At 40.8% G+C, this 18,070-nt stretch overlaps 2 protein-coding genes across 3 annotated transcripts in view; one reads left to right on the plus strand and one right to left on the minus strand.

The window, feature by feature from the left end:
• Positions 1–18,070, plus strand: part of LOC139723414 (pre-mRNA-processing factor 39-like) — a 444,659-nt gene that overhangs the window by 98,075 nt on the left and 328,514 nt on the right. The gene's annotated exons all lie outside the window — the stretch shown is intronic.
• The window catches only part of LOC139723412 (muscarinic acetylcholine receptor M5-like), a 151,155-nt gene that overhangs the window by 54,093 nt on the left and 78,992 nt on the right, over positions 1–18,070 (minus strand). The window contains exon 3 of one of the 2 annotated variants that reach the window (XM_071634656.1): positions 17,377–17,469. In XM_071634656.1, coding sequence (XP_071490757.1) covers positions 17,377–17,469 — 93 coding nt within the window. Of the gene's footprint in view, positions 1–2,313; positions 2,685–17,376; positions 17,470–18,070 lie in introns of those variants that run through there. The other variant, XM_071634657.1, reaches the window with a different exon arrangement.

An 18,070-nucleotide genomic window follows, 5' to 3' on the forward strand; every position in this document is an offset into this window, starting at 1 on the left:
AAAGGCTGAGATATACAGTGTGTCTCTAAAAAAAGTAAACACACCTTCAACGGCAAATTTTCAGAAAACTATAAAATATTAACACATCACTTTTTCATGGTTAGATAGTCCAATAAGTCCTCTGTCCAATGATACCACGTAGGTTATGTAACTCTCATGCATGACTGAGCATGATTCAACTTAGTGAATGGGTGTGAAATCATCACTGTGGCAAGTTCCGTGATTAGCATACTTCCTCACATTGTACCAGATGGCTCTTTTTGTTTGAGGCTGCCTGTCGGGAAACTGCACCCGAAAAGCCTCTTGAACTTCCACGAAACTTCTTGTTTCCTGGTATCGAGTTACCAGGAATACTCTCTGCTCAGTTGTCAACTGTACCATGTTTGGAAAGCATGTGAAGTGTGAATGTGTCAGGAACAACCTCTGCTGAAGTTGTTATGTAATCATAGGCCTAACGTTGTGACAAAAATTTAACTTCTTATGCCCTGAATGCATGACAATAGCAAGAAATAACTTGCCACAGTGATGATTTCACACCCATTCACTAAGTTGAATTATGCTCAGTCATGCATGAGAATTACATAACGTACGTGGTATCAATGGATAGAGGACTTATTGGGCTATCTAACCATGAAAAAATAATGGGCATATATTTTATAGTTTTCTGAAAATTTGCTGTTGAAGTTGGGTTTACTTTTTTTAGAGACACATTGTACAAAACAAAGTTATCCTTATAAAAGGTGAGACCCACCTCTTGTTAGATCGCTTTGTTTACGTTGGTTTTTTTTTTTAATATCTCAGCCATTCCAAAACCAATTTTCATCAAATGAACATCGAATTGCTTTCAGACTTGTGTGCTCTTTAACATTCCACAAAGAGGTTTCTACTGCTCTTGCGAAAAGTTAAAGGCTGAAACCTCACTTTAACAATTACTATATTGCCCCTTTAAATGTGACTATTCAAACGGGGATTAAATACATCTGTTCATTCGTTCAGCATTGCTCTCGTCCCTGCTGCAAACCGATGAAAATGGTATACCACCAAGTTTAAATAAAAGCTCACAACATGTGATTAGACAAAAAAGAGGAAAGATAATGACTTTCTCACAGAGCATTTAGCACCTAATGTAAAAAAGGAATCATGTTCTCCTTTGCAGACTTACCTTTAATAGTCTAAGGAAACGTTATGTAAAAGGCGGGAAAATTTGCAGGTATCAGTGACAATGTATACAAGATGCATTCGTTCTTTTTCCCTTGGGTTATTTATACATTTAGTAACGAAGATTTTGTCAAGGTCTGCGCAGTAAGACTTGTGTTCAAATGTTCCACATTTTCACGGCAGTACTCTATGAATGACACAGAGAGATAGGGTTACCAGTTTGCTTTGGGCTTAAGGTTTAGGTCAATAAAAACGTCTCTAAACACCGACTCTCGTTCTCAACTCGCAAGTCTCACACCTTCCCTCTCTCTGGTAGCTACAACGGCAAGCAGGGTTTAAAAAAAATCACTTCCTTTCACCAATATCACTTCGCCAGTAGGCCCTACTTCATCCATTTTACACAAACTACGATGATGTAGAATAACCTTAGACATAAACAAGTCATCAATGTAATCCGCATAATATCGTCGATGTTTTTCATTTAATCTCTGCGTGGTATAACCCGACAGTATTAAAAGAAGAAGATTGAGTTCCGCTGGCCCTCGGCAGTATCGATTAATCGCCGTTATTGCGAGGCGTATCGACCGATCACACTTTGTCATGCAACGATCGGCTTTGCCTAGAATGTAAATCTTATGATGACGTTTTAATATCATGAACTGTCGCTTGATCTGCTGATAGGAATATCTCGTCGGATTTTCAATCAATTTCACATATTCTCTAAATGTCAGAGAGAGATAGAGAGGGGGGGGGGGGGGAGAGGGGGAGGGAGGGAGAGAGAAATAGAGAAATAGAGAGTTAATTTCCAAGTCACGCGATGCAGGTGTTAACCTCGCAAGGTTGAAAGCTTACGCGATCGTGCAATTTGGCGGCGTTTGTGTTGTTCTAATTAAGCATACAGCAAGGTTAAATCGACGCACTAAAGTATATTTGAGTATACGGGTGTTTGGCATACACCTCACGAAACAGTATTCAAGACTGTGAAAAAAAATGTCAGACCATCTATTTCTAGCCCTTGTCACTCTTTGGCACACTTATTACAGAAAGAAACGAAGTACGACTGGAAGAATCAAATCACTGTCTACTGAGGACTCAAGAGGTCTGATGTAGGAAAATCCCTAATTATCGTGAAGTGTTTGGCCAACGTTAGCCTACCTGTCACTCCCTGTGTCGAGGAAGAAAAAACTTTGGTGGGTGAAACAGGTCACTTGATACTGATCGTTGCTCCTTCATTACGTCCACTCCCTCGTGCTAATTTCGCGTCAGTGTCCATTTCAACGTAGGCCCGCCTTGAATCATTACGAAAATCCATCGAACTCGACTAGACAGTTGCATCTTTGTGGGTACGCCTTCAGAATGGTTGATCGTAATAATCCGCCACCTCCCAGTCGATCCGGAGACATGAATATCTGAGAAGTGAATGCGATGACCGTATACGCCCGCCCGTGAAGCGACTGTCCGGCTTAGTGTCGATCAAACACACCGCGCCGGTGTGTGGATCGTCGTCTGCTTGTCTGGGCTACTCGCTGGCGCGCGGCGTTATGATTTGACTGGATTCACCTCAACGCACATTTACGTGCAAGAACTGAACAATGAATAGTCATGACTGCGCACGCGTGGGACTATTAATAACTGAAAAGGAAGGCTGAAATTGGAGGGGGGGGGGGGGGGGGGGGGGGGGAGAAGGAGGGGGGGGGGGAATGAGAGGGTACTAAAGATGAATGGGGGCGTCAAACCGGAAGGAATTAGTGACAATTATAAAACGCCTCACCTGACGTAAAGCTTGACAGACAGCCACAAGCCATTTGGCATTTTTGATACTGACGATGAAAATTGCCAGAATGCACGCAGTTCTCAGAATCAGGACATAATGCTGATCAACACAATGCATCGGACACTTCGTGGACACTAGCTAACCTCATTCGTCTTGACAGTATTATGCAGGTATCGCTATTTCACATAAACGACAAAGCTATAAGGTATTCATAACTATATTGTAGACGTTGTTTGAACAGTTACCATGCGCACAAAACACAAATATACAATACAAAGAAAAAAAAAGCACTTCAACACACACACAAGCTGACTGATAAAAGACACGTGCACAACATATAAGCCCTTCAAATGAACTCACTGCTTACGGGAACCTGTTGGAACCCGTGCTTAGGGTATACAAAATAATATGAATTTTAAGGTTTGATAAAATGAATTAATAGCATCTTGTCGCTTTCATTATCCCTCCAACCTAGTCAGATGAACTAAGCACGACAACCATACAAGACTCGTATATGAGTTTTCCAGAGAAAACAAAACCGTGAATCTTTTTTTATCGTAAGAAGACGACGTGTCATCCCTGCAATATCTCGGACACAAGACAAACATGGTCAAAACTGAACATCTCGCTGACAGACGGTGGGTGAAGCGTCGGCAAACAAGTCTTTAAAAAAATGGCGCGAAGGCACCAAGGCGTGATTGGATTGGTAGGTGGACTCGGAAGGAGTATTCAAATATTTTGAAAGCTGACGCTGGCGCCCCCAAAAAGTGACCGGAATTATCCTGTAGACGTCATTTGAAAAAGATTAACGACTCACATTTGATGCTCCGTCGAGCCCATGACAAGGACTTTGCGTAATGATTACAAGAATGAAACAACCAAAACAAAGTAAGCATTATACATTGGTAACAGTCCTCTACTTAACACGTTGTATTTTTTCTTTCTTTAGCAGACTTTGCTTTAGTATCAAACTGGTTATGTCAACTGAATTGATGAAAGTTTTCACATCCTCTGTCCTGCTTCGAGAAAATTTTCCAGAATTTTGCCTAGTAATCACATTAAATGAATACGTAAAGTTCCCTTTTTCGGCACGATTTACACTATTACAAGACTGTTCCAGGGTAGGCAAGTTTTCTATGCATATAAAATGTTGCATATTATAAAACATGATGTGTGAACGCACGAGTCACCCTTAGACTTGACTTTTATTTTGTTTTGGATTTATTTGTGTTGACGGTTGAAATATAACTATTAAAAAAAATACCTATGGTATTAACTGATCTGGATTTTGGAGTAATGTGTCTTGTTTTGTTTTGGTTTTGACATTTGATGTGATCAGTATTGAGGGTAACTCAACAAAGAGGTTAATGCCCTTTATGTTGCTCTACTGCTCTGAATTACGGTGTCTGACGTATCATTTTGCTTTACTTTCTTCCATAGTGCTCTTGCTTCACGCTCCTTATAGTCCACACACTTTTAACTGGATATTACAGTAATCAGTGTTTTATTATATAGAACACTAACCCCAGACGAACGGTGCCAAACACAGCCTTTCTCCACGAGTAGGTTAACAGTGATCTGCTTTCCCAAAAGCAGTAAAAGAAACAGAATGATATGTATCTTAATTTCAAATATCCTTGTCGAGGCACAAGTTAGGTTTTACGATGCTTTGGAAAATAGAGTCACCTGAAATTACATTCAGAATGAAATTCATATATAAATTGAATAATGAGATAAAAAAGAAAATATGCGAAAGCTCATTCTTTTTAGTCATATCAATAGTCGCTTGGGTAATCTCTGTCAATTTGGATCTCTGCGAGATTCTGACATGTTCCCATCTAACGTTGATCTGCACTGTGTCATATTACAGCAAAGGTAATTTACGTCTTCTATGTAATTCATTTGAGGACAAATTATCTCTTAATATACATACTCGTTACAAATACATTTTTTTGTATATATTTTAGATGCCTACCTTCTTTTTTTTTTTTGGGGGGGGGGGGGGGAGACGGTTTTATTGACGAATCTGAGACAGATGCTTGCAAAATTGGACACGTGGCGTGGTAATCGCCGATTTCACCTCGGGGCTCCTATGTGGCTTATATCATAGCCAAAAGCTATGACATGGATATTGTGTGACATGTGGAATCAATAATCCGTATCCTGGCGTTGTCAGAGTTCAACGTTCTATTCATCCATCCCGCTCCATCGAGCAGTCGACATCTCTTCGCTGTTATTGGGGGCGATGCCATATAAAGGACTTAAGGTCTCCAATTTGGAGCATTTCTGTGGGTTTTTTTTCCGATGCAACATCGTTTGATGCAGGTGGAAAATATCGCAGTTCTAAAGTCATCGACTAAAATGGATAATGAAAGAGGGCTTGTGATATGCCTGTTTTTGTTTTTATTTTTTCTCCTCTTACATTCATCCCTTTTTTCTTGTTTTTTCGCCTTTTTGCTTTAACCTCCTATGCTGTATCAATTTATCCTTGCCGTCTTTGTCCCTTTGTATCTCTCAGTGCCATGAATATTGCGGAGCATGTCCTACCAGCATGAAATATCCTAAGAAACTATGCCCAAATTCAACTATACGAAGTTGAATGAAAATGCTAAGATTAGTTTTGTTTTGTTTTGTTTTGTTTTTCAATACGCACTACGAGGTGATTAGAAAGGTGAATTAGTAGTTGTAAAAAATTCCTTCAAGAGTAATAAATCCTATCAGGACTTTTAACTCATGATGGCACAGGCATCGAGTGCATGCAAAATGGATGTTTGTGAAAATGAATGAAATTATCAAAATAAGCTGAAGCGTAAGAAACAGAACAAGAAGTTAGTACAGATCATAGAATGACCAGTTGGTGTGAAAGGCAAGAATGAAATCTAACCAATGCGCCCTCTGTCAGAATCAACACGCTATCATCAAGTATGAAATAGGCAGAAGCGTAAGAAACAGTACAAGAAACGTGATATGTAATTGATTTCAAATCGAATGTCAAGAAGTTCCTGTCTTCATCGTGAAGGGAGGAACACTGAACGGATTTACGAGTGGGCGAAAACAAAATGACACAATTGGTTTCTTCTCCTTGAAGAGAAATAAAAGGCAGGTACAGCAAGAGTGCACTCAACCAACTGGAAACATTTAAGACTTAACTCCGACATTGCCATTGGCAAGCCATTAGTACAAAATGTCAATGGATCTCTATGGTGGCGGATGTGAGGGGGGTTAAGTGGAATGTAAGCGATGAGGCATGGACTTGTCTCTTCTTCAGCGATGAGGGCGCGATTGAAGCATACCTGGCCGGTGTTTCCTCGACCTCACCTGTATGGAAGTTGATGAATTATGCCAAGTCTGTCTCTGGCGTTTTTAACGGATTTCCCTAATGATACTAAAATGTAGGTTACGGAATCGCCTGCTAATGACACGCTGGCACCGTGGGTATATTGTTAATTCAAGCTCCGTAACTGCAGTCGATCAATCATGAAGAAGAAGAAAAAAAGCGCGTACAGATTGAGAAGCTGTGGGCAAAAATGATGAGGATTTTCTGGATGTGTTGGAAGGGAAGTGTGATGATACTTATATCTATACCATGTCATTAATAGTTCTACATATTAGTGTTTTCATTCGTTATTTTTTTTTTACTAAGTTTTTTTTATGAAAAAAAAAATATCACACCGCTGGATTGACTTGAGGACTCGGTCAATGTACTTCTGTGACCTATAGAAATTATGACTATATCAACAGAGGTTATGCATTTGATTTCGAAGTTTTGCTCTACATGTGAAATTTAATACAGTTTTTCAGACGTCAGCTCTCAACTTGCTGGAATGCTTCTGGAGACATCAGATTATGATAAACACGAAGTCATAATAAAATATGGAGATAAAGCGAAAGGAAAAAAATGTGATATCTGCTTTCAGTTTGCATGCTCAATTCTAGTTCTGTACGATTTATAAAGAGTGTTACAGCGACTAGTTCCTTCGTTTTCATACGGATTTATTGGGCTATCTATTTATTTTTGCCAGCTGCACTGGTTGCTGTAAGGGTTCTATGGTGCGCTACTTCCTTATGCCAACCATGCGCTACGACCGCTACAAAATTACTAATTGTTATGACTTCGTTCTGTCCCTTGACTATAATGGAGGTTGTTTCCCAACTGCTTTTCTCGCCGACTTTAACCTTCTAATCCCTACGAGAGTATGTGGAACGCGGTTTTCGCGATTAGCAACTGAGAAAAACATTTTTTTTCTGTTATTCATGTTTACTTGGCCGGGCCAGGGCGACAGGATGATCCGTTCTATGTCCTCTTACCTTTGGCGCACTCTTTACGCCGGGTCCCTGCCTGATAAGATTGGAGTATTACCGGTAATTCCCGGGCGTGATATTTTAGGAACAAGGTTATTTCTCACCTTAGCACTAAACAACAACAACAACAATGGCCACCTCTAAAAATATATCCCGGTGTGACGTAAACATACACAATTGGAGAGTCACTGGCAGCGTAGGTAATGTAGACTATACAAATCGTGTCTCACGATTACAGTGCGTTGTGGCTTCTTCCTGCTAACTAATGTAGATGAGGTCTAATTTTATATGGTTATGGGCACATGGGAGAATTTCAGACATCAGCGAAAAGAAGACGTGACGTCACAAACGGTGTGGCAAGCCTATAATTCCTGGGCCACCGTGGTTTTGTCTGACGAATGATTTTTTTTTTTGCTGTTGTTTTCTTTCTCCTGAATTTTGTCATACCGAAAGCAGTGTGGATTTCAACATAATCGGGTTTCTCGTGATGAATGGGTCTCCCACCCATGCTATGCTACAATATCATATTGCCAACAAATTGTTTGAAACACGAGACTACAGTCGGAGGTTTGTGACATTGACTATAGGGTGAAGATGAGCAGTCTCGAGAGACAAATAGGTCGAAATGAGAGGAAGGAAAGGAGATGATGAAGGAGGCAAGGGACAAGATATGTCACCGGAAGGTAACGGTTACATTCCGGAAGTGATTGTGCTGTCAATCATGAATTCTTTACCAAGTACATAATCAGGAATGTGATCCTTGCAAATCACTGACTAAGGAGAATTCTCGACATTGAAACTCGACACGCTTATGTAACCTCACCATGCTGGCACGTGAATAAACAGAGACAACAACAACGACAAATTATTCATGCTATATATCCAAGGTCGGTCCTATATACATTTTTGGAAGGATGGTGTTCCGCGGTCGTGAAGCACATTATAAACTTGTCAGTAAGCAGTCACACATGCATGAAAGCGAAAGATTCATACAGCACACTCAAACAGATAGCCATGGGTATGCATCTTTTAAGAAAACGGAGGGCATAGAATCGAAATGGTTGGACGGCCAGAGCGTGGAATGCCTCGCACGCTCACACTTCAGAATGGCGCAAGGTAATCGCCTGACGGTGCATCTTTACACCTCTCAACCTCTCCTATTTACGACGCTCTGCTGGCCTGAACAATAAGCCAGGTCGCAATAACTGTTTCCTTCGTTGTTGTTTTTTGTTTCTTTTGTTTAATGTGCTCACGAAATATATGAATTAAGCCCCGTTTTAACAAAGTCTTTAAAACCAAAGTTACCGCGACAACGTCCGGACATTTTTTTTTACCCTGCCTGTGAAAAAGATCCCCGCAAAATGTTGCTTGGACGTTGTCGCGGTAACTTTGGCCAAATTCTACCATAGCCAGATAGAGTAGTTACCACGACATTACTTCAACATTACCCCCGACAGCCCTTCTGTTTAAGCGCTCTCGCGGTTACATTCCTTTGATACACTCAACACTCATGAGCCATAGTTCAAACAGGATGACACACCGCTCGCCGATAACTTGCATAGATTGTAGCCACACCCACTTCGCGCATGAACGGGTAGGTTGTTATGGAAACCTACCCGGAGAACGTTTTCGATGTGTGTCTGTTATAACGGTACCCCTCGCTCTTTCCTGCGATTATATTGCCCGAGGTAAGGAATTTTGTTCTCCGGACGTTGTCCTGACGTTGTCGGGGTAAGGTCTGATAAATCAGGGCTTTACAGTCATCATAATTAGTTCTTTTTCTTTTAAATGCATGAATGTCCTTAATGCACTCAGTCTCAGTTTCTCATTTCACCTGCTATACCTGTTGTTACTCATGATTGTTTATATAACTCACAAGAATGATTACGGTATGAATGATGACAGTGATTACCCTCTATCCTAGGATTACCATCAAATTTATGTTTTGTTACGGTGTGTAACTTTTGTTGACTAAAAGACCACTATTTCATCAACTAGAGGAAGGGAGGAAGGGGAAAACAAACAGTGGGCCTTATTAGCCAGACGACTGTTGTACCTCATTTACAGACTACTGTCTGGGTATGCGAAGAAGAATAAGTCAAAGAGAGTATGAAATAGAAAAAGGTTGACCACATTCATCCGTCATCAGGCCATTATATACTTTAGTACAGTGTCCGAATGCAAGTTAGAGAGACCAGTGTTCGTATAGGTGTTTTCACAAAGAACAACTTCTATCTGCGTCATGTTTTGATCCACCTCTACACGCCTCAAGTCTTATGTAACCCTCGAGCGCGAGACGATAAGCCAGAGCATGGGCATTTGGAAAGGAGGGAGCCTGCGTAAAATATCAACGCAAGATAGCTGGTAATAAAGCAACAGCAACACGGAAACTAATTCCGTCGTTCTTGGCGACTTACTATCAGAATACTCCTCGGCAAAGCCAATAGGCTTGCAAGATCTTCTGCCAGACTTATCTTACAGAAGACTTTACTTTCTTTTTTGCGGCACTAGATGACAAATTATGTAGGGCTAATCCCCAATGCTTGTTCCATCCACCCAACCCCCCGCTAATGTTGCTTGTTTATTTTTTTCTAGTCTCGAAAGACGCGAAGAGCGAAGAATACGGCAATATTTTGTGCTGAAAAATCAATCGAAATTCGATTATTTCGTCGCACATCCATCCACAGATGCGATTGTGTAATCATGATGATCCTTTTTTTCATATTGTGTTACCTGCATCCCCTAACCCCCTATATGAATATTTTGTTGTTGTTTTTTATGGAAAAGGTTAATTTGAAAGTGTGTTTGTATAATGTTTGTACATGGCAATTTACTGCATTACTGTTAGAAAACATTGAACATGCATGCACGCAAGCACACACGCGGACGTGCACTATATCAAATTATATGTATGTGGGTGTGAACGTAATATTTTAAGCCTTTACACCGGGCACCTCACGTAGACGCCAAACTATGAGTGAAAGTGTGATCGCGCAAGACGCATCAATAATTCATTGGGCACAATTAACGCAAAGTTACGCGTTTCCAGCAAGAATAGATTTTCCAATAATCAAATTTTGCTAACGGTAACTGAACGCAAATACGCCTGACCTATATCACGACAATGTATTGAAGAAAACTCGTGGATGTTCCATGTAATTCTTCAGCTCGACAAACAAACCGATATCATGTTTTCCGTCTGTTGAAAAACCATGCACATACCTCACAGCAATGGTTAAAGCTCTCTGCACTTTCCCTAAATTTCTCCCACTCAATCTCTTCACGCTCATATTTCCCTCATTTTGCCGAAAGTCCCCCCCCCCCCCCGAAACGATTTGAGACAGATTCACAATACTTCAACTGCTAACGGTTGACACAAGTTGGTTTGGCGTCATTGAATTTATGCGTTGAAGAAAAAGAAATGACTGCGCATGCACAGATTGAAAGGGGATAAAAAAGGCTCCGTGAATGGAGGCGAGAGAAGAAATCGTAACGCTAAGCCGTCAGTACTGAAGTATCAGATTAAGTGTCAGCTGCTCTTTTTGTTCGTGTTTTTGTTTGCTGTCAATAGTTGGGACTCGTTGTTGACACTGTCACACTTTCTATCATTCGGAGAAGTCACAATCAGGCGACACCACAGCGCGCGAATTTCTCACCGAATAATGGTGCCTCGTGAAACAAACCCTCTCGGACGGCGAAGCAGGTCATGTTGCTGTAGTATATCAATGGGTAAAACGACTACGCTCTTTAATCCCTTGCTCCCTTTACCGCACATCATGTTGCTCGGATTACGTGGCGTTTTCGAGTTCTCCCATGCAAATCTGAAAAAGAAGATACCCTTAGCAAATAGTAATTTTCACGGGATTTCTTCAGATATCGCGGTTTTCATCAGCGTTTGACCTATATGCTTACGCTGACGATGTCCCCCTGGTGCTTTTTCACCACCAGCGAACGAAAAAAGGCAGAAAAACAAGTCGGGGTGTGATGAATTCGCGCGACTCTGTATCAACTTTCAGGAAGATTCTTCCGTCTTGCTTGTTCCCTCTTCCACGAGTGATTCGTGTCCATTACTGAAAATTGCCATCGATGTCAGTGAATGTAGAACAAAACAAGTAGAGCTTTTCACTCCTCTGCACTAAGTTTGACATGAACTGTAAGAAAGTATTGACTCGACGAATATACGTTCTTGTTACTACTGTATTACGATGCGCCTTGAAATTGTGAAGTGGTGTTTGTATTATGAAAACGCGACAACTTTTATGAGAATGAAACATAAATGGGCATTTCTACAGAAATTATATTTTTTTTCGGCAAGTGGTTTAGGACATTCTCACGCAGCAACAAAACGCGTTGTACAGCAACACAACAAGCTGAGTATTAAAGACAACATTAATTTGACTTCAGAGAGCCCCTCGTCTTGCCGTGAGTTATGGCGACAGTAAATGCCAGGGAGTTGTACATTATTGCCGACTTGAATAAACATTGTCTGCAATTACCCTCGAGTTGATTAAAACATCTCTGGCACGTAGGAAGAGGGAAAAGGGGGAGTGTTTCGAGCCTCACATCGCGGCCCACCCGTAAATCAGTCTCCTACGCTATTCCGCGCGCCACCTGTTCTCAATAGGAGCAGACGACAAGAGATTCCCGCCTTTTCGTCCACATACAGTACGTTCGCTCACTCCCATCATGTCTTGCCTATCAACTCTGATTAATTGCACTCTCTCCGCTCTGCTATCGTTCTCATTTTGCGCTCAGAAAATTGAAGAGATAGTGGCGCCCTTTTTCCCTGTTTATGATGGAAACACAAATAGAGGTACTATCATAGAAAAGCATTTTCAGTGCTCACGTCACACAATATAGGTTATACGGTCAAAGGTGACTATATCTAGAGTATATGAGTCTTCTTCGAATGGTGTGTGTTTAGTGTCAGCGTGTTCTGTGATTGGTACACCAAGACACAAAAACAGAAACATGCCTATTTTTAGATATAAAGTCACAGCCAGTAAGAAAATCTACTGCCCAAATAACATTAGAAAGTTAGAATAAGTTCAATAACGCACATGTTGTTTTATTGTTTTACTTTTAAACCAGAAATTAAGTATCAACAACCTTTGTATCACGTAATTTGATACAGTCATGCTAGAAATGATTTTAGTTTTCGAAAACTGCGATCCTGCATAGTGTCTCCTGAAAATTACTGACATAATGTGGGATTAAAAAAAAAAAGGCTAGTGACGAAAGTACGGTAATGACAGTCGTCTGTTGTTTGGTTCATTGTTTTCACACACTGGGACATATCTACTGTAATCACTCTTATTTCCTCGGTCACATGCTACGGAAACAGCATGAGTTGCTTGCATAAACGCAGTGGGTGAGAAAAAAAAACACAGTGGCATTGAAAGAAACCAGGATATAAAAGAAAACCTCTCAAAGTGCTGCTATACCCTAGCATATAACGCCGCGACAAAAATGAATCAACTCTCGGGGTTTCCCATGTACATTGAAGGAAAGGCGGTGCAACAAGAGAAGTTACTCCTTGTTGTTCTTTATACACTATAGGGAAAATCCCTTCGAAAAAGAAAAACATCCGATGGAAAATCCGGACCATGCCTAACATTAAGACGTCAGACATCTTTCCATCGATTTACTTCTTGTATAAGTATGTAGATTAAGGTCATCTCATCGTAGGCTCACGGCGAGCTATTAGAGGAGTCGTGCGGAGGACGCTACTGCTCTGCGGGGAAGATAATTCCAGTATTTTGCCGAAACAAGCAGGAGAGAAGATAATTCTTGAGCACAGACACACATTTTAGGTGGTATCTTGCTGCCATAAACACCATTTTGCCCTTGCTGATGAAGATTGCATGGTGTGCGGTTTTGTTCTGCCCTTATACTAGGCTTACAGAGGCTATTATCTCACAGAACAACACGCAAATGTAATGTTGTAACCGCGGGGGTGCAGTATGCAGTAATTTCAAAAGAGGAAATGTTCTGAAGAAACAGGAAGCAAGATGGGAGAAACATTTAAAGTTTGTATTTCTTTTCGCCTACTGAGAGAAACCATCCTTGGAATCTTTATAAACATTGTAAAGAACATAACAAACTCATCTTCTTTGTGAAAATAAAGAGTCCCCGCCCCCCCCCCCCAACATAAAAAATATGATTTTGTTTTTGCGTAAAGATTTAAGATAACAGACCAGAAATCGGTATCATTTAGATCATAATTCGGCTCCTTAGTATATGGTTGGATACAGGAGTCATTATCAGACACACCAGATTGAGGTCAAACATTTTGCACCCGCGAGTTGCATTCACATTGGTCGAAAGCAAAATATACTTGGGATTTTCAGGGTGAAACTTTGTAAAGAGCAACAAGAGACCACATTTATGAATGCTTATATTGACTGAAGCGATGGGCATATAATGTTATATTAAACCTCTGACTCGACATTTTATGCATCATTGTCCTCTCCCAGACGATATATTCATTGTCGTAGATCCCTTTTAAACGTTATGATACATAATCACTGCTCCGGCTCTTTAAAAAACAAAAAGATATAACCCTTTGTTTCAATTGAAATAAAAAAAGCAAACTATCCAAGTATCCTCTCAAGCGAGGCGCACTTTAAATATCTTTATACGCGCGCTCCATCTATGTACACCGAATGCAGCCTTTGAGTCCGTTTTGTAGTGGCGTACATTTTGTATTTTCTGAAAGTGAGAGTGGGCAATTCTTTATTTCCACTTCACAGGAACTACGCGCTTCGAGGTGTCTTGCCCCTGGCAGACGACGTCACTGACGAGAGTGAATTGATAACTGCGGGCGAATATCATTAACGGTATTATCTGTCAGTGAGAATCAGCGATTATACGAGGTGTGCATTTAAGGGGAAACTAAAAGCTGCCGAGCTCACCGCGCTGCCGGTTTTCGCGACAACGTGTCTTGAAGAAATACTGTCCCCATTTTTTTTTTTCTCTCATATGTCTGCCGTAACTCAAGGGTTACGCCAAAAGACGGCAAGGAGAGTGTTTCACGGCGGGTTAATGGAATTAACCTTTTGTGGAGTTTATGCATTGTATCATCTCTACGACCGTGTCTCCGTATCGCCTGAAATGCTAGCCATCCAGCCATGTGTATAAAGATGATTGAGTGTCCCATCGTCTTCACGAGGAGGAGGTCAAGATACTCGAGGGGTTCGATATGACATCATGGTATGATTCCGGCAAAATACGGACTTTGAGCTCCAGAGCGATGCTAATGAACTTTTCTCCCACTTTATCTATCCTTTTATCATCCAGTCACTTAACCCGTTACCGTTCGGGGTATAATGGCTAACTCCCTTTAAATCGACACATAGTGCACCCAGTTTTCGAGAGAAATGGGTTAATACGGTTATAATGGCATAACCGTTGATAAAAATTATATATGGGAATGGTAAGATCCTTCCTTATTTATCATGTGGAATGGTGGAGCTGCGATTATCAAAATAAAGTTATAGTATGGTGGTAATTATTCATATCTCATGGACCAGAGCATGTTCAGTATTATGACTTGTAAAGACAACCTTCTTTTTTTTCTTTCTCTCTTTTTTTCTTTTTTTCTTTTTTGCACTAAGCGGTAAGAGTAGGCTAGAGGATACTGTAAATGGAGTCTATGCGGGTTACCGAATCTAATTTGGAATAGATAGTAAAACGTCTTCCCCACGAAAGTTCAAAACAAATTGGGAGAAATACAATACACATATGTGGAATGATACAAAACACATCTTCCGAGGCATGAAAATAACGCGTAAGTTTTCCAGAACACCACACGATAAACAAAGGCGATATCAAGAGAAGGAAAATTTCCCGCTCTTTTGGGACACACTTCTGGCCCAAATATCAGGATAAAAATAGCACGGAACACGAAGCTGGTTTAATCCGCACAACATCAATTATTAGCAAGGCATCGAATCATCCTGTGAGACTTTGCGTCTCTTCGCCCGTTGGCTACGAGTATACCGGATATTGAGCATTAAATCTTTGAGAATTACTATACGAGACGAGCTCAACTGACTTTAGAAAATATACCTAATATAACTGCCAGTCTCACCAAATATTTAATATGTGGATTAAAGAGACGCTTTCCTTCTTCCAGACTTTGGAGATCAGTACCTTTACCAGTAACGCTTTCACACGTCGAAACGGCTCCTACTTTCTCTCTCTCTCTTCTGAATGAATGCTACTTTCTTGTAAGCCTATTACATTTCCCTAGAAAGTTGAAGCGATCATGGATGGCAAGCCCCGGGTGTGTCCGACTTCCAGCCTCCCTTATACGTTCCCATAACGGAAGAGCTATTGATGGATATCAACGCACCAAATCTATGCTACGCACAAAGCCCCTTGTTCACCCGAAATCGATTTTCGCGGAAGTATACGCAACTGTTTAATCGTCCAAATGGACGCAAATTTTCGACCGTTATTGGTTCTTTTTAGGACGATGGAAGTATCACTCTTTTTTTCCGGACAAGAAGTATTCATTTGCTGTCTAGGGTCCGTCCTTTCCTCAAAATGCTAACAATACGCAGCCGATTCACCTTCTAGCAACATTCGGGGTCGTGGAGCCGTCACGTAGACGAGAATTCCTCGTAATGCAAACTTTCCTCTGTGACATATAAGGGCGAGGAGAGGGAAGTGGCAACGACCCAAAGCAACTTTACGATATTAAACACTACTGAAGTTGATCAGTTTACTGATGTCATTGCACGCACGCACGCACGTACGCACACACACCATCACCCAAGCGCCTTAGGCGTCCAGTGACGGACCGATGAATCCACTATTTAATTTAGCAGCCTTTCCGAGAATTCACACTTACAGTGAGTAATACAAACACATAGGCTGAAACAATACTTGTGACTTCTTTCTTTGATCTGCGTGTAGCTAAGTTTGGGCACTTTCAAGAAGGCTAGCTTTCAACAGGGTTGGTTTGGGGGCTGTTGTGTATAGTCTTTGTTTTTTGTTGGGTTTTTGTTTTTATTTTTGTTCTATTTTTTCGTGGTTTTTTTTTGGGGGGGTTTTCTTTTGGTTTTTTTGGGGTGCTTTTTTTTTCGAACCTGTGTCTCGACTACAGAGAGAACAACAAAGCGCACAAAATGTTGCTGCCTTTGTCAAAAAAACCGAAGTCACCTCTACTATGAAGTTGACACATCTTGTTTGCGGTAGAAGAAAGATGTGCTACAGGCGTCATGACACTTGTTCATACATTAGATTTAAAGATGGCTATCACATACTTTGTAAACTAAGATGCATGCGTGTTAACATGTTCACCGATCGAAAGAAATGCTTCTTTTGGACCCCGAGATGAAATGTCACTTTCGAAATCAATTTTGAACTTAACATTCAATGAAGTAAAAACAACAGCACTGCAAATCGTGTTTGAGTCCCACCTGAAATCAATAAATATAGACAACGTCACAGTAACCTCTCAGATATATATATGTTGATTTCTTGCTGGTTTGATTGTTTTTTACGGTACGTCATTCCTGCCTTGTATTTGATATCTTGGCCTCATGTGTGTGAGGCGTGGAGACCTGGACATGCAAGACCCGCATCGTCACAACAGCCACTGGTCCTATCATTAAACCTTACACCTGTACATGAATTGAATCTTTGCAGATCCATTCACCATTTTGTTCACCGTGCCAAACATGCCGAAACAAATCCGGAAAAATTGCCATGAAAATATAATATACCAGCGAGATTAACGATTATTGGCTATGTTTGAAATGGGTGAGTTCCTCTACATAAGCATTCAATTTAGATTTAATTGACTTGTTTCGATGATGACTCAGCCGACACATGAAATTTTAGTGGAAAAGCCGCAGAATGCGCGTAAGACTTTTAACTTGATTTGCGCCAAACTCAAGAATATGCAAGTAAAACCCGACGGTTTACTCTGATATATAGGAAATGACAAGCACCTTGAATCTTTCTCGTAATTTACAGAATTGGATTTGGATTTTTGTAACGTGAACAAAACAATTATCAACTTAGGCGAGAGACCACCACATGGAAACTATGTTCCTTTGGTGTCTACATAGCGAAAAAAAAAAAAGAGAGAGAGAAGAAAATGTATACAAAATATACACAAATTTACTTACCCGATGTGGACGTAGGAGGAGTTAACTGTGGCGGGCCCCAAGTCCACCCGACCATCAGGTATCTCAGGCATGTTAACCGCGGGGTGCTGATCCCTGAAATTTGATTTCAAAAGCAAGTAGAAGGTCAGAATTAATTAAGTGCTTCTTTAAAACACGTTATGATAAACATATATCCCTATTGGGTCTCAAAGATTGCACTGGTAACCGTTCGAGAGAGTTCGACTATTGTGAAAACAAGAAAGAAGAAAGAACATAACATTTACGTAGTGCGTAGACACGTATGCAAAGAAACAGCATAATCAGCGGACGCGTATACACAAATTGTTGATATGGAGAGTGAGATGATTAGTGGCACGAGCAACGAATGAAATCGTCACGATCGGGTCATCAGCACTCCAGAGAGCGAACCTTTCCAAGGCAGACGAACACCAACAATCATTGAGAAGATGATCTGCGACAAAAGCTGTGTGATGTTTTCTAGCCCAGTTCAATAAACAAACAAAACACTGTTGACTTTTCACTATGCCACACTCGAGTTCAACGACATTAATATAAGGTTTTCTAAAGTGAAAGGAGAAATACGTCACTGTACTGAAGAACAATGATGACAAACCTGAGGGTATCCACAATTCTACCGGAATGGGCCTCAGCAATGTAAACTTTGCAATATCATTTTGATTTGAACAGGCCTCGC

Source organism: Diadema antillarum, unplaced genomic scaffold, assembly GCF_040938485.1.
Source record: "Diadema antillarum isolate AM-2024a unplaced genomic scaffold, OU_Dant_1.0 scf00000188, whole genome shotgun sequence".
In the NCBI taxonomy this organism is placed as follows: Eukaryota; Metazoa; Echinodermata; class Echinoidea; order Diadematoida; family Diadematidae; genus Diadema; species Diadema antillarum.